Source organism: Pinus tabuliformis, chromosome 8 (assembly GCF_031772625.1).
Source record: "Pinus tabuliformis cultivar Carrire ecotype Pingquan chromosome 8, CPIR1, whole genome shotgun sequence".
NCBI lineage: Eukaryota > Viridiplantae > Streptophyta > Pinopsida > Pinales > Pinaceae > Pinus > Pinus tabuliformis.
The window spans coordinates 1,722,134,692-1,722,161,305 of record NC_142294.1 but is presented as its reverse complement, the minus strand read 5'-3'; the positions used below and the strand labels follow the sequence as shown (position 1 = coordinate 1,722,161,305).

At 38.0% G+C, this 26,614-nt stretch overlaps 3 protein-coding genes across 3 annotated transcripts; all 3 read left to right on the top strand.

The window, feature by feature from the left end:
- Positions 1 to 207: 207 nt before the first annotated feature.
- Positions 208 to 702, top strand: LOC149242949 (putative 2' cyclic ADP-D-ribose synthase BdTIR). Its single transcript, XM_089371074.1, has one exon. The coding sequence runs from the start codon at positions 208 to 210 to the stop codon at positions 700 to 702; it is 495 nt and encodes a 164-aa protein (XP_089227200.1).
- Positions 703 to 704: 2 nt separating this feature from the next.
- LOC149242948 (disease resistance protein RPV1-like) lies at positions 705 to 2,278 on the top strand. The gene is made up of 3 exons (XM_089371073.1): positions 705 to 742; positions 882 to 1,977; positions 2,243 to 2,278. Exons 1-3 carry the CDS (start codon positions 705 to 707, stop codon positions 2,276 to 2,278), a joined length of 1,170 nt encoding a protein of 389 aa, XP_089227199.1.
- LOC149242947 (uncharacterized) lies at positions 2,164 to 3,927 on the top strand. The gene is made up of 2 exons (XM_089367731.1): positions 2,164 to 2,381; positions 2,474 to 3,927. The coding sequence occupies exons 1-2, from the start codon at positions 2,313 to 2,315 to the stop codon at positions 3,806 to 3,808; spliced, it is 1,404 nt and encodes a 467-aa protein (XP_089223857.1). The 5' UTR covers positions 2,164 to 2,312; the 3' UTR covers positions 3,809 to 3,927.
- Positions 3,928 to 26,614: the final 22,687 nt, after the last annotated feature.

Sequence of the window (26,614 nt, the reverse complement as noted above, 5' to 3'; positions counted from 1 at the left end):
CACAGGTTACAACAACTGAAAAAAAACTGTGTTGCTGAAACACCGTTTCCAGCAAGCGATTTTCTGTTTTTCTGTGTAAAAGCTGAGTGCAAAAACAGAGCAATTTTTGTCTGTCTGTTATGGAATTTATCAGAAAATTCCAACAGCTTTGCATCTTATTATTATTATTCCGTTTATCAGTTCGTACATTTCCAGATTTCAGTATCAATGGCAAATCTGACTATATCCGCTCAAGGTTCTGCTGCTTGCTCTTCCATGGCCTCCTCTTCTGCCACGACTTCTTGTACTCCTTGGGATCTCTTTATTAATCACCACGGTGCGGATGGTGAAATGGCCGCCAGATATTTGTACCAGCGCCTTACTTCCCATGGATTAATGAGAGTCTTTTCCGACAAGGAAGAGATGGAGAAGGGACAAAACATTTCTCGCCAGTTAACAAAGGCTATCGCTGGTGCGTCTGTTTACATTGCCATCTTGTCACCATGGTATGCCGAATCTGGGTGGTGCCTGGATGAACTTGTGCTGATGGTAGAGTCATGGAAAGCCATTTTTCCAGTTTTTTACAAGGTTCAACCTTTCGTGGTCCGTTACAATGTCAAAGACGGAGCGTACGCTGATGCCCTGCGAGACCTTGCAAAGAAAACTACCCCTGATCCTAAAACTGGTGAAGAGAAGCCACGCTACAGCCCTGACAAGATTTAGAAATGGAGAAGCGCACTTTCTACAGTTGCCGATTTAAGGGGTTGCGATATTAGGTGAGCTGCATCTCCTTGTTTCCCTTAACATCTGTCTTAGTTTTCATTTGTTGGATTCCACCATGTTGAGATTCTCTTAGTGTACATTAGTAAGCGCTTCTCACTTGCTTTGTTTACTCAATTCAGGGACAAGGACGACGAACTTGAGCAACTGGACAATGTCGTGGAAGTAGTTCTGAAAATGGTTCCAAAGCTATTGGTGCATGTGGCAGAACATCCAATTGGGTTGGATCTCAAAGTTGCCAAATATGAAAATTTTGAAAAGAGGACCCTATCCAATGAGGAGCGCTGCAAAGTTGTGGGCATTGTGGGTGTGGGTGGCGTTGGGAAAACCACCATAGCCAAGGAATTGTTCAACCGTAGAAGATCAGATTACACTAAATCCTCGTTTTTATTTGATGTGAGACAAAATCCTAGACAAAATCCTATAACTCTGGTACAGAGGAATCTCTTGGAAGCCTTCATAGGTAAAAAAAATTGCAAAATAGAGAATCCCGCTGAAGGGTTAGGGATACTTTTGAGGTATCTCTCGTCTTTTCATGGTCTTATAGTTCTAGACGATATAGATGATGCATCTCAATTGAATGCACTTTTGCCAATTAGGGATATCCTTGGCCCTGAGAGCTTGATTTTAGTTACCTCCAGGGACAAGCACGTCCTCAGAAGTTCAGGGGTGTTAGAGTCCTCAATTTATTATTTGGAGGGATTGAGGGAATCACATTCCATAGAGCTCTTCTGTTGCTATGCCTTGAATCAGCGATCTCCATCACCAGAATTTGAAGATCTGGTAAAACGATTTGTAAAATCGTGCGATGGATTGCCATTGTCGCTCAAAGTATTCGGGGCGCTTGTTTGTGGACGGAATGAATCTTACTGGGAAGAGACACTGGGTGAACTTGAAAAAGTACCACCTGGAACTGAGATACACAAGAGTCTTAAAATAAGTTATGACAAGCTGAGTTCAGATGATCAAGATATATTTTTAGACATTGCTTCCTTCTTCATAGGAGAAAAAAGAGATCTTGCCATCAGAATATTGGGTTTGAGCGGGATTGAAAATTTACAGGACAAGTGTCTATTTGAAATGAACGCGGGAAATTGCATAAGAATGCATGATCACTTTCGTGATCTGGCAAAAAATATTGCGCAGGAATCACGGAGCCGTCGTCTTTGGCAGCAATCGATGAAGGACATTGATGATTTGCTGGAGCAATCATCACGTGTAAGTGCTTCCATCATTCAAACTCTTGGATTCAGATTAAATTTGAATTTTAAAGTTTCTGTATTCACAAGAAATATATTTTGCTTTTTCGAAATAAAGATCTACAATTGTGATATTGTATACTTTTCATATGTGAGCAGATAATGACGGAAGTTCGCGGGATTAGGATGCTTCGTTGTTCACGGAGGGATGATTCTCGCATTTCGAATTTACAGTTTGTTGCAACTGCAGATGGTTATTATTTAAAACCCATATTGGATAACAGGTCGTCACCAAATCTCAGATGGCTCCGTTGGCATAATTGTCCATACTCTTGCGTCCCTGAGTGGATACCGATGGAGAACTTAAGAGTTTTAGAAATTGCCGGGCAGAGCTTCACATCGCTGTGGAAGGAGGAATCTCGGGTATGCTTATTTTTCTTTTGTAACTTCATTTCATTTGTACGCTAAAATCATCATTTACGTCTTTTTGATACCTGAAACGCCAAACATTGCAGCCTCCTCTTCAGTTGCGAGAACTACGTATCGAGGACTACTCTGTACCCTACTCCTCTTCATTTTCAAACTTTCCCAAGTCCATAGGACAGCTCCAGTACCTTGAAAATGTTACCATCACAGCCTTGCTCAAAAGCTTGCCGGAAGAATTTTGTGAACTGCGCTCCTTGAAATACTTATGCTTACAGGGCTGCAAAAAAATGCTCTCGCTGCCTGATTCTTTTGGAAGGCTAACAAACCTCCAGCACATTAAATTGAGATGGGCCTCCAGTTTGCGGATGCTTCCAGAATCTTTTTGCAATTTAACTCGACTCAAAAATCTAAATTTGCATGGTTGCCACAAGCTGATCCTCTCCAGCGCCACACTTGGAAATACTACAACCCTGGAACACTTGGATATCTCAGAGTGTTTGAATGTGACAGAATTGCCCCCCCAGATCGAACATCAACGGTCCTTGAAAGAACTAGACATGAAGGGAACGAACTTTAAAGAATTGCCCAAATGGATTGGGAACCTATGCAATTTAGAAGCTCTGTCAATAGGTAGCCATTCTTTGGAAGTGCTGCTTCCTCTTTCGCTGTCTAACCTCAGGAGCTTGAAAAAATTGTTTATCGCTGGAGCGCCTAGATTGAAATCCTTGCCCAATCCCTTTCCACCGTTGTCTCAGTTGGAAATGTTGCATATCGAGAAGTGTGGGATAGAACACTTACCACAAGAACTTCTGAAGATGAACAATCTTCTATGTTTAGAGGTGTTCTCTTGTCCGTTGCTGGAACTGCCATTTAAAGAGATTGAAGAAGAAAGAGAAAGGGGTAGAGAATTGAATAAATTGGAGTCCTTCCATGACGATGGCAAATGCATGCTTGCGCTCAAGGAGATACATCTGCTAGATACAAAAATATCGGAGGCATTCTTTCCAGAGGGTGTTTGCCCAAACCTTCAATGGCTGCACTTGGGTCGATGTAGGAATTTGACACAAATAGGAGGGCTTTGTGGTCTTTCAAAACTTAAACATCTGGAGATCTCTCAGTGCGTAATACTAGAGGAGCTGCCAAATCTTGAGATGTTGATATCTTTGGAGGTATTGAATGCTTCTAGATGCGGAAGGCTGAGGAGCATTCCGGGGTTGGGACAGCTCAAGAAGCTCACTGGCCTAAATGTTTATGGATGCCATGAGATGCTAGAGCTGTCCAGTGCAAAACATTTAATGTTGTTAAAGAGACTTTCTGCTGCGGACTGTCCCAAACTACGTTGGGGTGAGGGTGAGCTCGAACACCTCCGCCAACGATTGAAGGAAGGCCTAAACTTGCAAAACCCATATTCATGGTGGATGTAATGTTTCCGATGATTTCAATGTACATACTGTTTATCAACATTTTTGCTTGTGACACATGCCACCAAGGGTTTCACCAATTTCATGTTTTTAGTTAATATAGGAATATGGAGTGCAAGGAAGGCTGGGTTCAATGATGACAACGATGAATGGTTTTCAAAATGAAAGAATCACCCAAAACATAAGTCAAAAATAAATCTCATTTTTAAATTTTAGATTAGTAATCATAATACTTTGCAACCAGAGTACCCCTCTCAATATCATATAAAAAAAAAGAAGAAGATGAGGGAACGGGTGTTGAAATAGTTTATATATATATATAAATAAAAATGAGGGGTGTCTGGGTTTGATCCTGGGTCTCCCGTGGATTAAACTTGATAGTTACCGATTCACCATGTGGTTAAAAAAAAAAATGAGGGGTGTCTGAAATTTAGGTGGTGGGTCTCTCATCCACAGTTTGTAAAGTCTGCCAATCTCAGTTCTCATCCTGGGTTATCACTCGACAAAAGGTAAAAAAAATTCTTCCGATTGATGGGTCACGGACGCGATCCCATAAAAGGTAAGATGTTTTATTTTCATGACATATTTTAACATTTATTATAAAGTATTAGGTTTTTTTATTTTGAAACCTATCAAATAGGAGTCCTATAAAAAAAAATTAGAGATTTTGTATATTTTCTTTTAAGTTTAGAAGTTCTTCAATTTTATAATAGAAAATTGTTTAACTAAAACATGAACTCAAAATCTTATGGTTCTTATTTATATGATCATTATGATCAATCTTTTTTTAGCTAAGTTATAAGGGATTATATTGAAAAGAAAATAGCATATAGCTAAAATTTAGGATAAAAGGGTTAAACCATGGACCATCTAGTTTAATATAGGATTATTTAAAATGAATGTACTAATAAACATTTTAAGTTGACTTTTCTATGATAAATGATGTACAAGAATGTTATTGCTAAGTTCAATAATACAAATGGTTGGTTGAAAACAATTAATTGTAATATAGAAGTTAAGCAAAGTTGTATTGACAAGTTTAACACATATTGGAAGAAGTAGGTTGCACTAACACTATTCCAATTACAATAATTATCATTTTTCTTGTGTACAATTATATTATTGTTTTTATGACAAGTTGTAATATAGAAGTTAAGCAAAGTTGTATTGACAAGTTTAACACATTGGAAGTAGGTTGCACTAACACTATTCCAATTACAATAATTATCATTTTTCTTGTGTACAATTATATTATTGTTTTTATGAAAAGCTGTAATATAGAAGTTAAGCAAAGCTGTATTGACAAGTTTAACACATACTGGAAGAAGTAGGTTGCACTAACACTATTCCAATTACAATAATTATCATTTTTCTTGTGTACAATTATATTATTGTTTTTATGACAAGTTGTACCTTTGATCTAGACAAAGCAATTAAGAATATTCAAGGATTTTTGTTTTAGCCTTGGGTTCATAGTGAATTATGACAAAACAAAGTTATGATAATGAAGACAAAAGGATCACCAATCTTAATTTTGTGTAATAATAATAACAACTTAAAGGAAGTTACTTACAAAAATATCTATCTTGGAGTAGACCTTCATCACAAGCATAATTGAAACTACAATATTGAGAAAATAATAAATGGAGGGTGGAAAATCAAATTTCGTCTTGAAAATAATCCTAAAATAGTCTATTTCTATTGTAGGGAAAAAATTGTTTTGAGGCTTTTGTCAATCCTATTACCTTATATGTATTTGATGTTTGTAGTTATACAATCTCTAAAGAATCATGAAGAAAGATCAAGCAAATCCCAAAGTTTGTTGGCATTATGGCTAAAGTGTTGTCCTTGATGGCAACCCATTCAGGTGATAAATCACAGTACTTCATGTCAGCAACAGAGATTGATGAGCAGCTATCAAATATTGAAGAAAATAAGGGGTATGCAGGTACACCTTACATACGGTGCGTACATGCAGGTCGGAGTTACATAGAGTGCGTACATACCCGCAGGTCAACCGTTAAGGAGGTGCGTACCCCCAGTGCACACATTTCAAGGCAAAGAAATTCACATGTGGGGTTTTCTTATGTTTTACTCTTGGTATTTAGCCGACGGTATTGGGTTATTATGGTGTCGGCTCGTGGTATTGATCCATGTTTTAAGGAAGAGCTCTCCTATATAAAGCAAAGGAGATCATTTGGTTTGAGCATGTCTTTGGTTGAATATCTTATGAGGGCTAGATCTGGTCTAGATCTAAAGAAGGCGAATCTACTGATGGACCGAGATCTCTTCGACGCATGTTCAGATCTGTAGATCTGACTTTCTGGGTTATTTTTGAAGTCTTGAAATAATCTATGCCCGAAGGTACGCAGGTACAGTGAACGAAAAGTGCGTACGGTACGCAGGCACAGAAGAGCTGCAGGTGCGCCGGGACGCAAGCACAGAAGAGCTGCAGGTGCGCCGGGACGCAGGCACAGAAGGGTTGCAGGTGCGTACATACGCAGGCACAGAAGAGCTGCAGGTGCGCCGGGACGCAGGCACAGAAGAGCTTCAAGTGCGCCAGTACGCAGGCACAGAAGAGCTGCAGGTGCGCCGGGACGCAGGCACAGAAGGGTTGCAGGTGCGTACATACGCAGGCAGTTCAATAGACTCAGAGCGAGGTACGCAGGCTAGCAGTTGAGCAGGGTGCGTACTGTAAGCAGGCAAGCAGTTGAGCAGGGTGAGTACAGTAAGTAGGCCAGCAGTTGAGCAGGGTGCTTACGTAAGCAGGCAAGCAGTTGAGTAGGGTGCTTGCTACTCTTAAAATCTTTGTTTATCATTGTAGTGTTCTGGGTTTGGTCCTATTATTGTTGATCTAGTTACTACAGTTGATTGGGTGATTCTCTTATACTTTATGATCATTTGATGCTTATGGATCCAGTTTGAAAATTTATGAAAAGTGGTCCTTGTAAGAAAAGAAGTAGGGGGTTGTAGCTCCCTTCCAGGAGAGACTGGAAAACGAGAGAGAGTTGTAGCTCTCTGCAGGTTGCAGCCTGCGTACTGGTAAAGGACTGCACCAGTACAAAACCATTGTAAAAGGAGTTTCTAATTTGAAAGAAGATAGAGACATATTGCAGCAGGTGGTTTTCACCCACATTGGGTTTCCACCTTACATCTTGTGTTCTTTGGTGTGACTATCTGTTTTCTTTGTTCATGCTCATTATTTTATGGTACTGACATGCAAAACTAATTCAAAGAACAAATAAGGAAGATTTATTAAAAGAATTAGATAATACTGATTCACCCCCCCTCTCAGTATTATTTCCAACAATTGGTATCAGAGCAGGTCCTTCAGAGAAGCTTGATCGCTTGAAGGTAGATCGTTCATCATGAGCAACTACGAGAGAGAAGCATCAATCAGGCCACCAGTTTTTGATGGGACAAACTTCAATTATTGGAAGGTAAGAGTTACTGCCTATCTTCAATCTCTTGGTACAGAAGTTTGGGACATTGTAGAGACAGGCTACGCTTTTCCTTCAGCTACTCCTACAGATGCAGCCGAGAAAAAGAAGTATGAAACAAATGCGAAAGCAGTCAGTACTCTATTGGGATGTATATCTCAATCAGAATTCATGAAGGTAATGCACTATAAATCCGCAAAAGAGATATGGGATAAAATTGTCATGAGCTATGAAGGAGATGAACAGGTAAAGCGTGCTAAACTTCAAACTCTCAGAATTCAGTATGAGACTCTCAAAATGTATAATGATGAAAGTGTGGCTAACTATTTTCTTCGGGTAGATGAGGTTGTTAATTGTATGAAAAATTTGGGTGAAGAAATAAAAGAGGCTATTGTGGTTGAAAAGGTTCTAAGATCATTGTCCCCCAAGTTTGAATCTAAAGTATCTGCAATAGAAGAAAAGGAAAATCTATGAATTCTTACTATGTCTCAGCTACATGGAATTATAACTGCTTATGAAATGAGAAAGGGAGGTCCATCAGACAGAAGAGAAGCTGCTTTCAAGGCATCAGGCAAAGGATATTATTATGAAGCAAGCCACGTCCCAGAAGAAGAGGAAGAAGAATCAAATTTTGTCAGAAATCTTCAAAGGGGTTCTGGAAGGTTTAGAGGTAAGTTACCTTTTAAATGCTTTGCTTGTGGAAAAGTAGGTCATTATGCTGCAAAATGTCCTTATAAGGATAAAGGAAAGGAACCTGCTAGATGGAACAAGAAACAGAATGCAAATAAGAAAAGCTACTACACTTATCAAGATAGTGATGGTCTATCAAACAGTGATGAAGATGAACAAGGTAATGAATATAAGTTGTTAATGGCATTTGAAGATGATGATTATATGGATGCTATAGATGTGGATAACCTTTCTGATGAAATTACTAGACTCAAGAGATGTATAGAAGAAAAGAACATGATCATTGATACTCTACAATTTCAAATTGATGAAAAGGAAAAACATCTTGAAAAATTAGAAGGTGAAATTGTTGGTCTTAGAAAAGAGATTGAGAAAACAAAAGCTATTAATTTCAAGTTTGTCAAAGGATCTGAAACTTTGGATGAGATTATCAATGTGCAGCGGTCTCCACTAAACAAGACAGGTTTGGGCTATAATGGAGAAACTTCTCAAGCATCCACCTCAAAAAGTTATCTTGATGCAGCAAGAAGAAATGAGCAAAAGCACAATGAAGATCATCAGGTAAAACAGGGACGAATTACAAACAGAAACTATCAGGGGCAATCCATCTTAAGGGTGAACAGAAGCAACAACCAGCCACAGGTAAAATCTTCTCAATTTGGTTCAAGAATAGATGACAATAGAAATTACAATCAATTTCCTGGTAGATTTGATAACCGCAGAAGTTTCTTCAATGGACAATGCTTTTCTTGCCATAACTTTGGTCACAAAGCAGCTCAATGTGTTGCATATAAAACAATCATGACTAGGGAAGCTCAAAAACAAAGAAGTATGACCGGGATTACAAAAAGGACCTATAACAACTTTTCGGTTCTTGAAAATGAAGTTGAATGTTCTATTTGCAATAACTTTGGTCATGAAGACTCTGAATGCAGGAGCAGGTTTCAGCAGAAAAAGGAACAAGCTTCAAGCACCAAAACATGGAGAATAAAGGAACCACAAACAGAAAGATGTGGGATAGCATTTTATGCAGAGGGACAGGAAAATCTATGGTATATTGACAGTGGATGTTCGAAGCATATGATAGGTGATAAAGAAAAACTTGAGTCATTTTTTGCTCTAGAAAAAGGAAAGAAAGTCTCTTTTGGAAATGATACTCCTGCAACTATAAGAGGAAAAGGCATTGCTCAGTTAAAAGAAAAGGTCAAGGCTGGAAATGTTTTGTATGTTGATGGATTGAAGCATAATCTTCTAAGTGTCAGCCAGATGTGTGATCAAAGAACTGAGGTCATATTCAGATCAAATGGATGTCTTGTTCGTGATCTTGATACAGGTAAAACAGTGATCAAAGGCAAAAGAACTCCAAATAATTTGTACATATTTGAAGAAGGACAACAACAATGCTATCTGAGCAAGGATGATGAGCACTGGTTATGGCATCGGAGGTTGGGACATCTAAGCTTTTCACAAATAAGGAAAGCATGCAAATATCAGGCAGTTCGCGATCTTCCAGATATCAAAATTCCTGACAACACCATATGCAAATCATGTCAGTTTGGAAAACAAACCAGAACTAACTTTCCAGAGAAAGAAGGTTCAGCTAGCATGCCTCTTGAGCTAGTACATACAGATACATGCGGTCCTTTCAGGAAAAGAACACCTCGAGGAGAAGAATACTTGATATTATTCATTGACGATTTCTCCAGGTTTGTCTGGTTAGGACTTATGAAGCACAAAGATGAAGCATTCGAAAAATTCAAATCCTTCAAAGCCTTGGTTGAAAATGAATCAGGTCACAAAATTAAGTGCCTCAGATCCGACAGAGGTGGGGAATTTACTTCAAATGAATTTTTCGATTTCTGTGAAGAACATGGGATAAGAAGAGAATTCTCTACAGCAAGAACCCCTCAGCAAAATGGAGTTGTGGAAAGAATGAACAGAACAATCCAACAAATGGCTCGTGCTATGCTTGATGAGTCAGGAACTCCCGCAACTTTCTGGGGTGAAGCTGCACATGCTGCGGTTGTTATTCTCAACAAAACAAATGTCCGGGTGAATAGCACTCAAACTCCTCATGAGCTCTGGAGTGGTAGGACTCCTTCGGTAAAGCACTTCAAAATCTTTGGGAGCAAATGCTATATCAAGAATACTGATGAGCAGCTTGGCAAACTTGAACCTAGAGCAGATGAAGGCATTCTTCTTGGTTACTCTCCACATAGCAAAGCATACAAATGCTACAATAAAAGACTTGGCAGAATTGTTGACAGCATTGATGTAGTGGTTGATGAGAAGGGATACATTCCTAGGCAAGTACATCATGAAGAAGAAGATGAAGGCTACCCCCAACGACAGAATGATGAAGAAGAAGAACCTCAAGAAGAACCTCAAGAAGAACCAGAGGAGCAAACAAGAATAGAAGAAAAGACTCCATCCAGATATGTTCAGAAGAATCATCCAGAATCTCAGATTATGGGGCAGAAAGAAGCAGGTGTACAAACAAGAAGAACAGTTGCAGAAGCTTCAAGCTATTTGGCATTACTCTCCTCTACTGAACCAAAAAATGTGAAAGAGGCATGCAAAGATGAATGTTGGGTGAAAGCAATGGATGAAGAACTTGAGCAGATCGAAAAGAACAACACTTGGGAGCTGGTTCCTAGACCAAAAGATAAGAATGTTATCGGGACAAAATGGGTCTTCAAAAACAAATTGAATGAAAATGGAGAAGTAATTAGAAACAAAGCCAGACTTGTTTGTAAAGGGTATGCGCAGCAAGAAGGAATAGACTTTGAAGAAACCTTTGCTCCTGTTGCAAGACTTGAGGCCATCCGAATGTTCCTTGCTCTCTCAAGTTTTCAAAACTTCAAAGTATTTCAAATGGACGTGAAATCAGCCTTTCTGAATGGAGACTTGGAAGAAGAAGTGTACATTGAACAGCCAGATGGGTTCATTCTTGGAAATGATCCAAATCTTGTATGCAGATTGAAAAAGGCTCTCTATGGTCTCAAACAAGCTCCAAGGGCTTGGTACTACCGTTTGGACAAATATCTTCATCAACAAGGATTTTCAAAAGGATCGGCAGATAGCAATCTATATATAAAAGTTGAAAATGACAAATTCCTAATACTTGTTGTGTATGTAGATGACATTATTTTTGGGAGCAATGAAGAAGCTATGAGTCAAAACTTTGCTTTGGTCATGCAGAAAGAATTTGAAATGTCCTTGCTAGGAGAACTGACATATTTCCTTGGTTTGCAAATCCAACAAAAGGAAGGAGGAATCTTTTTATCTCAAACCAAGTATCTCAAACAAATTTTGAAGAAATATGGTATGGAAGATGCAAAACCAGTATGTACACCCATGGTCACAGGATGTAGCCTCAGTGCAAATGATGAATCTGCAGCAGTACATCAACCAACCTACAGATCTATGATTGGAAGTTTACTTTATTTGACAGGTACCCGCCCAGACATCATGCATGCAGTTGGCATAGTTGGAAGATTTCAGGCAAATCCGAAGGAGAGTCATCTTCAGGCAGTGAAGAGAATTTTCAAATATCTTCAAGGGACTCAAAATTATGGCTTATGGTATCCTAGAGATACATATCTTACACTTCATGCTTATACAGATGCAGATTGGGCCGGAAGCGTGGATGACAAGAAAAGCACAAGTGGTGGTGCGTTCTTTATGGGTTCCAGACTGGTATCTTGGTTCAGCAAGAAACAGAGTTCGATTGCCTTGTCTACAGCTGAAGCGGAATATGTTGCTGCTGCATCTTGTTGCACCCAACTACTTTGGATGATGTAGACTTTGCAGGATTTTCAAATCACTTGTACACCACCAATCCCCATCTTATGTGATAACACAAGTGCAATCAGCATCTCAAAGAATCCTGTTATGCATTCAAAAACCAAGCACATACCAATCAAGTATCATTTTCTCCGGGAACAAGTGCTTGAACAGAAGGTCAAGTTGGAGTATGTTCCTTCTAAGGAACAAGTTGCTGATATTCTCACCAAACCATTGCCCAGGGACACTTTTGAATACCTCAGGCAAAAGTTGGGGGTTGTTGATGCATCATCTTATTGCTGAACCTCTTCTGATTGATGGTACAGGTTCAGGGGGAGCATATAATGCATTGTTGGCATTATGGAGGATGTGCAGAAGGAGATCTTGGAAGTAGCTGCAATATGTCTCTATCTCTTTCATGGTGGTTTATGGTTCTTCGTTGCAGATCTCGTTCATATTCAGGGGGAGCATGTTCTTAGGGGGAGCATAACCCTTTGCCCTTGATGTCAAAGGGGGAGAATGAAGCTGAAGCTTTGAGGTTGCCATCAAGTCCAAAGGGGGAGATTGTTGGCATTATGGCTAAAGTGTTGTCCTTGATGGCAACCCATTCAGGTGATAAATCATAGTACTTCAAGTCAGCAGCAGAGATTGATGAGCAGCTATCAAATATTGAAGAAAATAAGGGGTACGCAGGTACACCTTACATAAGGTGCGTACACGCTGGTCGGAGTTACATAGAGTGCATACATACCCGCAGGTCAGCCGTTCAGGAGGTGCGTACCCCCAGTGCACACATTTCAAGGCAAAGAAATTCACATGTGGGGTTTTCTTATGTTTTACTCTTGGTATTTAGCCGACGGTATTGGGTTATTATGGTGTCGGCTCGTGGTATTGATCCATGTTTTAAGGAAGAGCTCTCCTATATAAAGCAAAGGAGATCATTTGGTTTGAGCATGTCTTTGGTTGAATATCTTATGAGGGCTAGATCTGGTCTAGATCTAAAGAAGGCGAATCTACTGATGGACCGAGATCTCTTCGGCGCATGTTCAGATCTGTAGATCTGACTGTCTGGGTTATTTTTGAAGTCTTGAAATCATCTATGCCCGAAGGTACGCAGGTACAGTGAACGAAAAGTGCGTACGGTACGCAGGCACAGAAGAGCTGCAGGTGCGCCGGGACGCAGGCACAGAAGAGCTGCAGGTGCGCCGGGACGCAGGCACAGAAGGGTTGCAGGTGCGTACATACGCAGGCACAGAAGAGCTGCAGGTGCGCCAGGACGCAGGCACAGAAGAGCTTCAGGTGCGCCGGTACGCAGGCACAGAAGAGCTGCAGGTGCGCCGGGACGCAGGCACAGAAGGGTTGCAGGTGCGTACATACGCAGGCAGTTCAATAGACTCAGAGCGAGGTACGCAGGCTAGCAGTTGAGCAGGGTGTGTACGGTACGCAGGCTAGCAGTTGAGCATGGTGCGTACTGTAAGCAGGCAAGCAGTTGAGCAGGGTGAGTACAGTAAGCAGGCCAGCAGTTGAGCAGGGTGCTTACGTAAGCAGGAAAGCAGTTGAGCAGGGTGCTTACTACTCTTAAAATCTTTGTTTATCATTGTAGTGTTCTGGGTTTGGTCCTATTATTGTTGATCTGGTTACTACAGTTGATTGGGTGATTCTCTTATACTTTATGATCATTTGATGCTTATGGATCCAGTTTGAAAATTTATGAAAAGTGGTCCTTGTAAGAAAAGAAGTAGGGGGTTGTAGCTCCCTTCCAGGAGAGACTGGAAAACGAGAGAGAGTTGTAGCTCTCTGCAGGTTGCAGCCTGCGTACTGGTAAAGGACTGCACCAGTACAAAACCATTGTAAAAGGAGTTTCTAATTTGAAAGAAGATAGAGACATATTGCAGCAGGTGGTTTTCACCCACATTGGGTTTCCACCTTACATCTTGTGTTCTTTGGTGTGACTATCTGTTTTCTTTGTTCATGCTCATTATTTTATGGTACTGACATGCAAAAATAATTCAAAGAACAAATAAGGAAGATTTATTAAAAGAATTAGATAATACTGATTCACCCCCCCTCTCAGTATTATTTCCAACAAAGTTTATAATTCATAAACTCAATACACCTTATCTTGTTCTCCCCACACAAGCTAGTCCTTCCTACATTGAGAGTGTGGCTATGAATAGGTAATTGATGTACAAGCAAAAAAAACAACATGAAATACAAACAACTTCCTAAGATTACTACAAACAAAAGTGAAAGGTTCCATGACTTAGAAAGGTTGGCATAAAGATGTCAAGACTTGGCTAAATCACTATGGATGGAGGAGGAGGTAATCGTGCATAAATGTAAATTGTTATGATATAAAGAATTAGAGGATAAGAGACAGTTAAGATGATAGTAATATAAATCTAATTTTAAGGTCACACACCAAATTCATGTATAAGATAGAGGTGTACATACTCTACTTTGAATCTTTAAGCTCTTATGAAGAAACACATATTTTAACACCCATTGGGCCACTCAAGTTGTACTAGGTCATGGACTCTAATTTAGAAGATTAAAATTTCTTTTTATTATAAATAGCATGAAAGAATAAAATCAACATAGCTAAAATAATAGTGGCATTGGATGATTCATAAAACACCATTAAATGAATGTAGTAATATTTTTTGTAATACTAATAAGGTGGAAGATGAAAAACACCTTCTCCCAAGATATCATGTATATGCCCACATTAAATAATACTTGCAAAATATTTATAACAATATCAACCTTTCTAACCTCTTAAATCGCTAAAAATATAGATATTCTGAAACATTTTCACCTAGCTCTTTGACCATCTAAATAAAACTACGCCACCCTTTTTTAATGTAATAAATCAAAATTAAATTCAATAAAAAATAGCAATCATCATTATTATCATCATAAACATTTTTAATAATAATAATAATTATGTCGTTCCCTGTGTGGACACAAGTTATCAATGTTTTGATCACATATGTCCCTGAACATAATTTTGTTGAAGATAGGCAGTGCCTCTATTTGAACATCCTTAAATGCATTTACAAAATGTAATTTCTTTTTAATAGAAATTATGATTTTTCCTATGGGAAAAAAATAAGGCATTCCTCTAAGAAGAACTCCCCTCCCATGCCACTTGTGCCTTCGTGTGTCGTTGATTTGAGTGTTAAACAATAGAAATAACTTGGGCCCTTGGATTGATTCAACCAATATTACTTAGTTACAAAATCCTACATTAACTGTGGTATAATGGTAAAAGCGTCCAAAGAGAAGACTTGTCACAAACAATCGAGCTTCTCAAGAGACGGTTTGAAGCCCAAACCCACGTTTCTGATCTAGACTTCAAGAAGCTCTGGAAGGCCTCTTCTACTATCCCTGGCACACCGACAAGACCAAGTGGCCTAGCTCATCGAAAATATTACATCTTTGATTCAAACCCTCGACCTCACCCTCGCTAGGCACTACCTCCAGGGCTTTCTCTTAACTGGTACATGAATATAGTGGAATTTCTCATCTGCGCCTAGACAAATTCTATCTCATGCTCATCCAATTTCTTCATCATGCTTTTATCCTTTTAAATGACCATGGGTGGCATTGTACATTGACAAAAGGGTTCATGGCAGATTTGAAGGACAAAATCCTTTTGGCTGAAGATAAGTACACAAAGACATTTTTGTTGAGGATTCTCCTCAAATTTTAGACTATGAAGGGCAACTCTTAAAAGATTTTTCTCCACTCTCCACACAAGCCAGGTAGGATGTTGTTGTTTTCATATATCGTGGTGAGAACACCAAAACAATATATAGAAAATACAAGAGTCATGGGATCAATATTGTTTCTCTAAGACTTGTTTGCCTTTGAGGTAACATTTCCTAGATTAACAGTGCTTGAACCTTCCATATTTTCTCATATGAGTCCCTAACTGCAAGCTCATAAGAAAGCCCAAGAATATATGCAGATTTAAAACTAGATGTTGCCTCCTATAAATGCAAAGGCAATTTCACAGGGAATACATAGATGAAGCAGGTTGCAATAAAACCTCAGAGCCCTGGAAATTCTTTGATGCAATCACATTTCAAATATTCCTCATATGGGTTGGGATCCCTTGGTAGAATTTCAGCTTGTTGTGTAGATGTGGAACGTCATAATAGACGTGGGTCTCGCTTATCGTCATCTATGGTTACAACCTTAAATTTAACACTTGTTGCTTTTGTTGAGAGGGTGATCCATAAACTACTGTGGATATTCCACTAGACAATTCGTAATAACAGATCCGCTAATAAAATATAAAAATGCAATATTTTTACACTATTACAGTTTTATTAAAACTCTAGATCTGTAAATTTAATTGTAATTAGTGTATGCATTCGAATGGAAATTATGTAGAAAAGTGGAGAACAACAAAAGAATATTACACACACACATAAGACACAAAATATGCTTTGGGAAACCCTTCCGAGAGAAAACCCAGTGGGAAGGTGAGGCTGCTTCGCTCTCTTTCTCTGTCTAGAAATATGGTTGTAGGTACAAAGAAGTAATTCCTATGGCCCATGGGCTGCTACAGTGCACAAATCCTCTATGTGTGTTGTACCTCTTATCACTCCTGGCTATCTTTTCTCAGCTATGGAACATAATTCTCTTGAAAGAATGGAATTCCTCTTCCTCCTAGTGGCCCAGTTATAACACAACTCGATAGCCTACTAGTGGTTAACTTTGACTACATCAAATCTTCAATATAGTTACAATATAGACTCTTTTAGATTTTTTTACATCACAAACTTGTGGCTAGCCCCTTTTCAATGAATAATGGAGGCTGACATGGCATTGTCTCGAACTATAGCCGTGAAAACATGAAGGTTAACTTCTAGTAACTTAACTTTTTCATATGGAATCTGTTTGACTAATTTCTTACGTCGTTGGAAATATCTTTGTGTGTAGAACAACATGAAAGGTGATACAAAAAAGTGACAAAGTTTTACCCCCAAAAAAAGTCGTTTGATTCCTCAAAATGCTCCCAAAAGGTTTCAGACCCCATTTTGCCAAACTGGGTCACGCTGGTAAAAAGATCCCATGAGATGATTCAACCACTTTTTCCACTCTAGATGCATCAATATGGATAACAAACGATATAATGATTCAATCCAGATAAAAGGGAAAAACTGAGCCATAGTTCTCGTGAATTGGGAGCTAATTTGAATCCTAGTTCATGGTCTCATTGGGGCTCTCCTACAAGTAAAGTTGTCTAGGGAGTTCAAGGAGAAGAGTTGAGAAAATTAAGAAAATCGGCCTCATTTGGTCCCCATAGTTATGAAGAAATATATTTATATTGGGTTCAAACATTGGTAAAGGAAACTACACCAGAGGGTAAAGATGGAGGAAATGTAGGTTCTTTTGGGGAAACGCCACACAAGGGGAAAATAGAAAATTTTGACCATTCGATTTTAAGTGCCTGGATTGAACATATGCATCTTGATCAGATTGTAGCTTGATATTATTATTATTTATTTAGAGTGGTGGTAAGGTGGGATAGGCTCATTTAAAATTCAATTTTTCATTTTTTACTGTTTATTTTATAAAATTCCCCATTTTAGTTTAAGAAATAGTATGGTTTTCTACCTATTATCGGAATTAAACCTATTGGAAATTTGGGAGGAAAGCATGCAAAACGAAGATAGGTATGTTCTGTCTATCAACAGGTTGACCAGCTGAAAATCAATTGGATGGTAGACCAGAGGATGACACCATTTTTTGTCGACATCGCAACTGAAGATGTTGCTTTCTCTACTTATTAACAACCGTATATATATATATATATATATATATATATATTATATATATATATATATATATATATATATATATATATATATATATTGAAAGAATTGAGCAGATAAATGTTATTAGTTGGTTCCTTTGCACAAGGTCCTGGAAGAAATCGAAGATGTGGCATCTTGGTGCATTTTTAATTTATCAAATGTGAAATCCATAACATGTTTCAGTGAGTGAATTTTAAGGTTGTATTTGGGAAAACCTGTGATGTTGGATGTCTACTGCTATTTTTCTGTGCCTAAATTGTCAATTAAAGTTTGTAGGCAACAGTTTTGTGGCAACATTTTTGCACATTAAAGCAGATGCTCTAGACCTATGTAGAATTTAATGGCGCAACATGATTTTCTAGTTCATATATTTGGTAGGCTTTGCCAAAGTAGTGGCATGTACATTTTGCAAAAATTTAAAGGATGGCAATCCATTATTTTGCCATGTAGCTTCACTTTATTGATTAGGTGGAAAGGAATTTTGGGACACTCCAATTTGTGCGTACTTTTGTTGTGAACTGCAATATCAGTGTCTTGTGATGTCCTCAAGGCTATTATGCTCTAAAGGGATTTTCATAAAACCATAAGCGGCCTTAGATTTTGGATATGTTTATTTATGAAAGTGAATTTATTTTATAATTTTGTTAGCCGGATGAGCTTCTTTCTCATTGTCTTCTATTGGATAGGAGAATCTTGTGATTTGATATATATATATATATATGTTTAAAGCATTGTTAATTTCGTCTCACCATGTCTTGATCATTGTTTGATATCTTGAAGGCATTAATAAGTTTCAAGTTGTACGAAACCACTTCTTTGTATATGATTTACGAGAAATCAATTATTTTCTAGGGCAATATATTGTGTTTGTTAAAAAATTGATTACGAATGTCTAACTTTTACACTTTATCTGTTAAATCTGGAAATAAGGCCAATTTTGCGAATGGGAACTTGTTTTTTTTTTTTTTAATGAAATTTATTTTAATCTAATTTTCCGGGGACTTTATGATACACAATTTTTTTGTTGAGTAGTAATGTTATGAAACCAACTCAAGAAAAGATAGAAAAGATAGATCAACGCCTTAGAATTCAGCCTCTTCGAGGGGGCAACCTCCTTTACATTACATAAATGAACAATTCTTGGATGATTCAAATGAAAAAACCTCCTTTCTATATATAGGAGTCTAAGGAGTCACAATATAATCCAACCGACCTAACAATAATAATATAAAGCCACAAAAATAACAATAGAGGGATTCTATGGGGCACAGAAATAACAATATGGGGGTAATATGGGCACAACAATATAAATAAGGGGTATAACTACAATAGTAATGGGGTAATCACTAGTATTATAGGGACCCAACATGCCCCTCTCCTTCAAAAAAGTGTTGTCCTCAACGCTTGAGTAATTCTGGATACTTCTGCATAAAATTCTCATCCTCCCATGTGGAATCTTCAGCGGATAAGTTCTTCCACTTGATAAGATACTCTGAAATTGATCGATTTCGTAGCTGTCGAGTTCTTGTTTCTGTGACTGCTTCCGGTTCCAATATAATTTTTCCTTCCTCGTCAAGTTCTGGCAATATTGTTTGAATTGGGAGCTTGTCGCCTATAACCTTCTTTAAACATGAAACATGGAAAACTGGGTGCAATCGAGAAGCTGCAGGAAGCTCCAATTTGTATGCCATAGTACCAATCTTTTGCAACACCTTGTACGGACCATAATACTTTGGTGATAATTTATTATCCTTCTTAGCTTGCTTTAGGGACATTTGCTTATATGGTTGTAGCCGTAGGAATACCCAATCACCTACATCAAAACTTCTTTCACTGCGATGTTGATCTGCCTGTTGTTTCATTCTATTTTGTGCCAACACGAGGTTATCCTTTAAGAGTTGGAGGACTTGTTGTTGATGTTCGATGTGATGTTCCACTGCCTGAACCTTAGAATTTTCTCTTAAATATGATGTGATGGATGGTGGTTGATACCCATAAAGTGCCATAAATGGGGTCATTTTTGTTGCTGTATGGAAGGAAGTGTTATACCACCATTCAGCCAGAGGCAACCATTTGACCCATTGTGTCTGTTTATCAGATACAAAGCAACGAAGATATCCTTCCAAACATTTGTTTACTATCTCAGTTTGCCCATCAGATTGAGGATGATAAGATGAGCTATGAGCTAACTGAGTACCAAGACAAGAAAATAATTCTGTCCAAAAATTTCCAGTGAAAATGGGATCTCTGTCACTTACAATAATCTTTGGGTTTCCATGTAGCTTTTGAATTGTACTGGCTTTAAATGGATGTGATAATGCACAAAAGTGTGCATACTTGGTAAGTCTGTCAACTACCACCATGATGACACTCTTTCCCTCAGACTTGGGTAAACCTGTGATAAAATCCATTGAAACCTCCTCCCAACGTTGGCTTGGAATGGATAAAGGTTGTAATAGACCCGGTGTCTTAATTGTTTCAACTTTATTTTGTTGGCAAACCAAACATTCCGCCACAAACTTTTGAATATCTGATTTAAGGCCATCCCAAAAAAATTCCTTCTTAACCCTGTGGTAAGTTTTTAAAAATCCTGAGTGCCCTCCTAAGGGAGAAGTGTGCAATTCCATAAGAATCTTTTGTTTTAGCTGGGAATTCTTACAGAGGTATAAGCGATCTTTGTACCATAACGAATCATTTTTCCAGCTAAATGTATCAGAAGTACTGGAATCTTGTTGTAGCTTTCGAATAAGTGCCCACACTTCTTCGTCATTCTTCCATTCCTCCCTTGCTTCGTTTATCCAATCTGGTTGGATAATAGAAATGGCACACAACAATGCTTCCACATCCTCATCCTTTCTTGAGAGTGCATCTGCCACCACATTTTGCTTCCCTTTTTTGTAGATGATTTCAAAGTCATAACCCAACATCTTTGTGACCCACTTTTGTTGCTCTTCAGAGGATAATCTTTGTTCTAAAAAGTATTTAAGGCTATCATGATCCGTTTTTACCTTGAAGTGTCTTCCCATTAGGTAGGGTCGCCATTTCTTAAGTGCATGGAGTATTGCCAACATTTCCTTCTCATAAATAGCTTTGCTTAAAAACTTTCCCTTGATTGGACGACTTTCAAAAGCAATGGGTCTTTCATCTTGCATTAGAACAACACCAATTCCATTTCCTGAAGCATCACATTCCACAATAAAGGTTTTTGTGAAGTCCGGTGTAGCTAAGACCGGTGCTTGGCACATTGCCTCTTTAAGATGTTCAAAGGCCTTTGTTGCTTCCGGAGTCCATGAAAATGAATCTTTCTTCAATAATGTTGTTAGAGGTGCTGCTATTCTCCCATAATTCTTAACAAACTTGCGATAATACCCTGTCAACCCAAGAAATCCTCGCAGATGCTTTATGGATGTGGGGATTTTCCATTCCTTAATGGCTTTAATTTTGCTAGGGTCTACCTTAACTCCTTCATGAGATACAATATGACCCAAATATTCCACCTCCTGGACTCCAAAGAAACATTTGGATCTTTTTGCATATAATTGTTTCTCCTCCAATAGTTGTAGCACCCTGTCAACATGTTCAACATGATCCTTCCAAGACTTGCTGTAGATTAGTATATCATCAAAAAATACTAACACAAATTTTCTAAGGAATGGTTTGAAAATTGAATTCATCAAACCTTGAAATGTTGAAGGTGCATTGGTAAGGCCAAAAGGCATGACCAAAAATTCATAATGACCCTCATGAGTTCTAAATGCTGTTTTCGGAATGTCTTCAATCTTCATTCTGATTTGATGATATCCCGAACGAAGATCCAACTTGGTGAAGTAAATTGATCCATGCAATTCATCCAGTAATTCATCAATGACAGGAATGGGGAACTTATCTTTAATAGTGAGCTTGTTGAGCTCCCTATAATCCGGACACATGCGCCATGATCCATCCTTCTTGTGCACCAATACTACTGGAGCTGAGAAAGAACTTTGACTCGGTTGAATTATACCAGCCTCTAGCATTTCTGCAACCATACGTTCAATTTCACTTTTTTGGACATAGGGATATCTGTACGGCCTGATGTTTGGAGGAACACTTCCTGGAATCAGATGAATAGCATGATCATGATCACGCATAGGTGGGAGACCTTTGGGAGTCTCAAATACCTTGGAATGATTGTCCAGGACTTTTTGGAGATCTGGAGAAATAGATGATTCCAATGTGGAAACATCTAGCGAACATAATTGTGCAATTACACCTCTTTGCTCCTTTTTTAGAAGCTTTGTCATGCCATTAGAGCTGATTATCTTTCCTGGTTTCCCTGCAATACCCCTTAATTCAACTTCCTTTCCTTTCGTAGAAAATTTGATGAAAAGTTCTTGAAAATTAAAAGCTATTGTACCCAAGGATTGTAGCCATTGGACTCCTAGTACAACATCAGCACCTCCCATTGGAATGGAAAGCATTGGGCTAGTCAATACATATTCTCCCATGGATAGCTTGATATTATGGCACTTTCCAGAGCAATTTATTGTTCCTCCATTTGCAATCATCACTTGACACTCTGGTGCTGGATATAGGAAGCAATTCAATTCTTTTGCTACCCTACAATGAATAAAATTGTGGGTGCTTCCTGAATCAATCAACACTATTACCTTTTTCTTCTTGATTTGTCCTTCTATCTTGATGGTTTGAGGAGTGGTAATTCCCGCCAATGCATTACAAGATATGGTCGGATTTATTTGTTCTTCATCTAGGCTTTGTTCCTGGAATATATCCTCTTCTTTTGACCTTTTTTGCTCCTTTTCTTCTTCCTCTTCACAATCTATGTAGAATAATTTCTTCTCAGCACACTTATGACCTTTTGTGTATTTGCTATCACAATTGTAACAAAGCCCTTTTGCTCTTTTTTCTTCCAATTGTTGTGGTGTCAACCTTGTAGGTTGTGGAAGACTAGGGCAACAACACTTCCGTCTTTATAGTTGTGAGTGGTATGCTTCCTAGTTGCCATAATTTTGCTTTCCATTTTTCTTGCTAACCTGAATGCCTTCTCTAATGAATCAGGTTCCCAAAGGCAAACATCATGTTGGATATTATCCTTTAAAGACCCTATGAACACATCAATCCTATGCTCCTCTGGAATATCTTTTACCCTTATGTTCAATTTTTGGAACTCCTCAATGTGCTCCATTATTGAACCCTTTTGTTTGAGACTTATCAATTGGCTAAAAAAAGTGTTGCTTTTTGTATCTTCATAATGTGCTATCAATTCTTCCGTAAAAATTGCCCAAGTGATAAATTGTTTACGAGAACAAAGCCATTGATACCATACAAACTGATTTGGTTCCAAATATACAGTTTCCATACGTACCTTTTGTGCATTTTGCACATTATTGAGATCGAAGAATTGCTCCATCTGTAATATCCATGTGGCGGGATCCTTGCCATCAAACTTCCTCATATTGATTTTTGGAATATGGTGATTCTTCAATCCAACATTAGCATCTATGGAATCATGATTAACATTTCTTTTGTTCTCATCATGAGTTTTCTTTACTACCTTTTCACCATTAGTAAGTATTTCTTGTAGAAAATTTGTCAAATCTGTCTTCAAATCTGCCATGCCTGTCTTCAAATTTGTGTTGAAATCTATCTTCAAATTGTCCATATTAGCTTCCATGCCATTCATCTTAGATTCCACGCCATTTATCTTAGCGTGTACGCCATTTATCTTAGCATCTGTTAACTTTTGTGTGCGTGACATTTGTTGCACTTGTTCTTGTAATTTTGATATATCATGTAGCATCTCTTTCTCTTCTTCATGAGTCATGCTAGAGCTTTCAGGTTCCTTACTAGGTGTTTGCATTTTCTTTCCTCGGGGCATCAGTTACCGATAATAATGCTCTACTATGCCCTTTGAATTCATTCAAAATAAATTTTCAAACCAAGCTTAAGAAAAAATTTAAAAAAATCTACACACCTTTTTTCACTTTGTAGGAGCTCGATATTGTCTCTGATGTATCTCTGTACTTTCCAATCATCTAGTTCAGAATTTGTGATGTGTAGTAGTTCTTTGTGTCCTCTTTCCAATGCCACCAATCTGATCCAAATTGGATTCTCCAAGAAAGAGTTATGCACAATCTCCCAAGATGACCTGATTATAGACCTTTCCAGATATGCGAAGTTGTATGAAGTGCCACGTGTACAATTTTCGATATTTGCTTCTGAAAAAGATATAAAAGAAACTACAGTCTATCCTCTTTCTGTACCTTCTTACAAAATTTCAATCTGATTCCTAGAGAGAAAGTTATGACAATTTTCCCCAGGTCACCTATTTTGAATGTAATTCAGGTGTCTGCAAAAAGACCAACGTCCTCAGATCATATCTCCAAAAATATAGCGCGAAAAGCTCTGAAATTCGGACCCACGGTTCAGCGCGATTTCTTCTCAAATGGGTTTTGTTTGCAACTTCTGAAACATCACAGAACAAAAGTTATAGCAAAAATTCCACGATGACCTGTTTGGAGCAACGAAACCCTAGAATCCAAAGCTCTGATACCAAATGTTATGAAACCAGCTCAAGAAAAGATAGAAAAGATAGATCAAAGCCTTAGAATTCAGCCTCTTCGAGGGGGAAACCTCCTTTACATTACATAAATGAACAATTCTTGGATGATTCAAATGACAAAACCTCCTTTCTATATATAGGAGTCTAAGGAGTCACAATATAATCCAGCCGACCTAACAATAATAATATAAAGCCACAAAAGTAACAATAGAGGGATTCTATGGGGCACAGAAATAACAATATGGGGGTAATAGGGGCACAATAATATAAATAAGGGGTATAACTATAATAGTAATGGGGTAATCACTAGTATTATAGGGACCCAACAAGTAATTTTATAGTTTTTTTTCCTTGGCAACAATGGTTCAAACTTCTAAGTTGGACATTTTTGTAGACAATAATACTGAGGCCCTGATAAAATGAAAACTTCTAAGTAAATTTTTGTGCATGCATAAACTTCTTGTGCATCTATCTATGGGGGTCATGGCTTGAGTGGAAGTGGTTATATTCTAGAGATATGTTTTGTCTCTAGTGAGCTTTTCAATGTTTTGTCACGGATGAAGTATTTTAAGTTGTTTCAAAGTATTATGCCAAATGCAAGTCTTGGTGGGATATTTATATCTCCATCTATCATTTTCTAGGTGCAACAGTCTCATTTATAAATTGTAATGGTATATTCATCATCATGTCTACAATGTGGAATGGATATTGAGATAGATCAGGTAAGGTATTTTATTAAGACTACCATGTATAGTATGCCTGCATTTTTTTATATGAGGTTGGAAAGACATAGTCATTGATGTTGAAGAAATTGAGCCAGCTGGATCTAAGGTCCATGGGATCCCAATGAAGCAACAAAAACTATCCTGAAGGCTAAGAGAGCTTGATTGAAAAAATTCAACAATTGGTGCACTTTTCAAAACCCTCGTTGATGACTTCTTCACAGACATTGTTGATAGCAGGAAGATGCTCTTGGACATTTGCAGTTAGGAGTAATATCACCACTATCTAGGGGTTGATAGTATTGGTTGTAATGCAGACTAGGATAATACCACTTGGTCTATCCATTCCTTTCAACTTATATTATTTCTATTATTGAAAGGGCGGGGATAATATCTCTCAGTATTACTTTTACCATCTTACTATTTTCATTTTTATAGTTTGCATAAGTAGATATTTTGTAAGCAGTGTTATAGAAAAAAGCAAGTAAATCATGGAGTGGAGCTTCTGTTTGTCACATTTTACTTCTGAACCATATTGGTTGCCATGATTTTGATTTGAAATACAATGCACTTAATTGCTTCATTGGATGACTTTATAAAACCCCATAAGTCATATTGAGAACATTCTCGACATAACTTTTGATGTAATCCTGAAAAGAATGGGGCTTAGAGGTGAGCATGGTATCGCCATTTATTAATTCGTTTTCAATGAATAATGAGATTGTTCTGCCATGAAACTATTTCAAAATATGGTAATATTTTGAAATTTATTTTCTAGCCCTAATGTTTTTCTCTTCAAAAAGGAAATTCATAGTGAGTTAATATTTTCATGTCCCTCATGACCTTGCTATTTTCACAATGCGCATAAGAGTAGCTTCTTCAGCCCAAAAAAATATTTAGCAAGCTTGTGCAAGCAACTAGAAAGTATGAACTATGAAATTGTATTCATGTATTCTCAATATTAGAGAGAAATTCATTATTTTATTTATCCAAACATTATTATATACGTAGGGATTTTTTGGAAGAATTTTTACCCCATGCCCTACTCAATACAATGTGTGTGTGTATTCATTCTCAAGGAAATAATGTGTGCTCTCCTATCATTTCTAACTGAGATATTGATGTTATAATATGATATTCTATTATATAAATGGTGTACAAGTCTTGATCAGAATGCAATTGCACCATTGCAATGATGAGCTGAAAACAAGCATTTAGGGATAGAGCATACCTCCTTGGTATGATCTCTAGGTCCAAAACTTTGTCATCATCATTACCATCTATGTCAGTTTTCCAAAACATAATTGCTTCAAACTCTAGAAGCTCCTTCTTTATTCCTACAAATATTGCTTTTCTTTAAAAAAAATACTCATCACCTTTGATCTCGACCTTCCTTACATTCTCTCTCTCTCTGTGAAACTCCTCTTGCCTAGCCTGGTGCCCAAAAAGCTAACTACCCTCATAACACAATGCCTCCAATTCCCAGTATGTGCCTCTAACTCCCACTCATCAACGGCCCTGGTTAGCGCCTCAAAAACCTCCTTCCATTCCTTCTTATCTTTGCCATACAACGTCCATGGATCCTCCTTGATTCTCCCACAACTGCCCTCTCTTCTCAATGATATCTCTAGCTAGGAAATCTTCGGGACCCAGATCAAAGAACAAAGGAACCAAATTCTTCCTATCCAAAAAAGGTTTGAACTCCTTTATACCATATGGATTTGCAAAATACTTCCATATTAGATAAGGAAGTAACCTGAATACGGTTGTTCAAAAGA

Coding starts and splice junctions, on each gene's coding strand:
- LOC149242947 (XM_089367731.1), top strand. CDS start 2,313: ATGGAGAACTTAAGAGTTTTAGAAATTGCCGGGCAGAGCTTCACATCG. Junction 2,382..2,473: donor TGTGGAAGGAGGAATCTCGG/GTATGCTTATTT, acceptor CAAACATTGCAG/CCTCCTCTTCAGTTGCGAGA.
- LOC149242948 (XM_089371073.1), top strand. CDS start 705: ATGGAGAAGCGCACTTTCTACAGTTGCCGATTTAAGGG. Junction 743..881: donor TACAGTTGCCGATTTAAGGG/GTTGCGATATTA, acceptor TACTCAATTCAG/GGACAAGGACGACGAACTTG. Junction 1,978..2,242: donor TGCTGGAGCAATCATCACGT/GTAAGTGCTTCC, acceptor ATTGGATAACAG/GTCGTCACCAAATCTCAGAT.
- LOC149242949 (XM_089371074.1), top strand. CDS start 208: ATGGCAAATCTGACTATATCCGCTCAAGGTTCTGCTGCTTGCTCTTCC.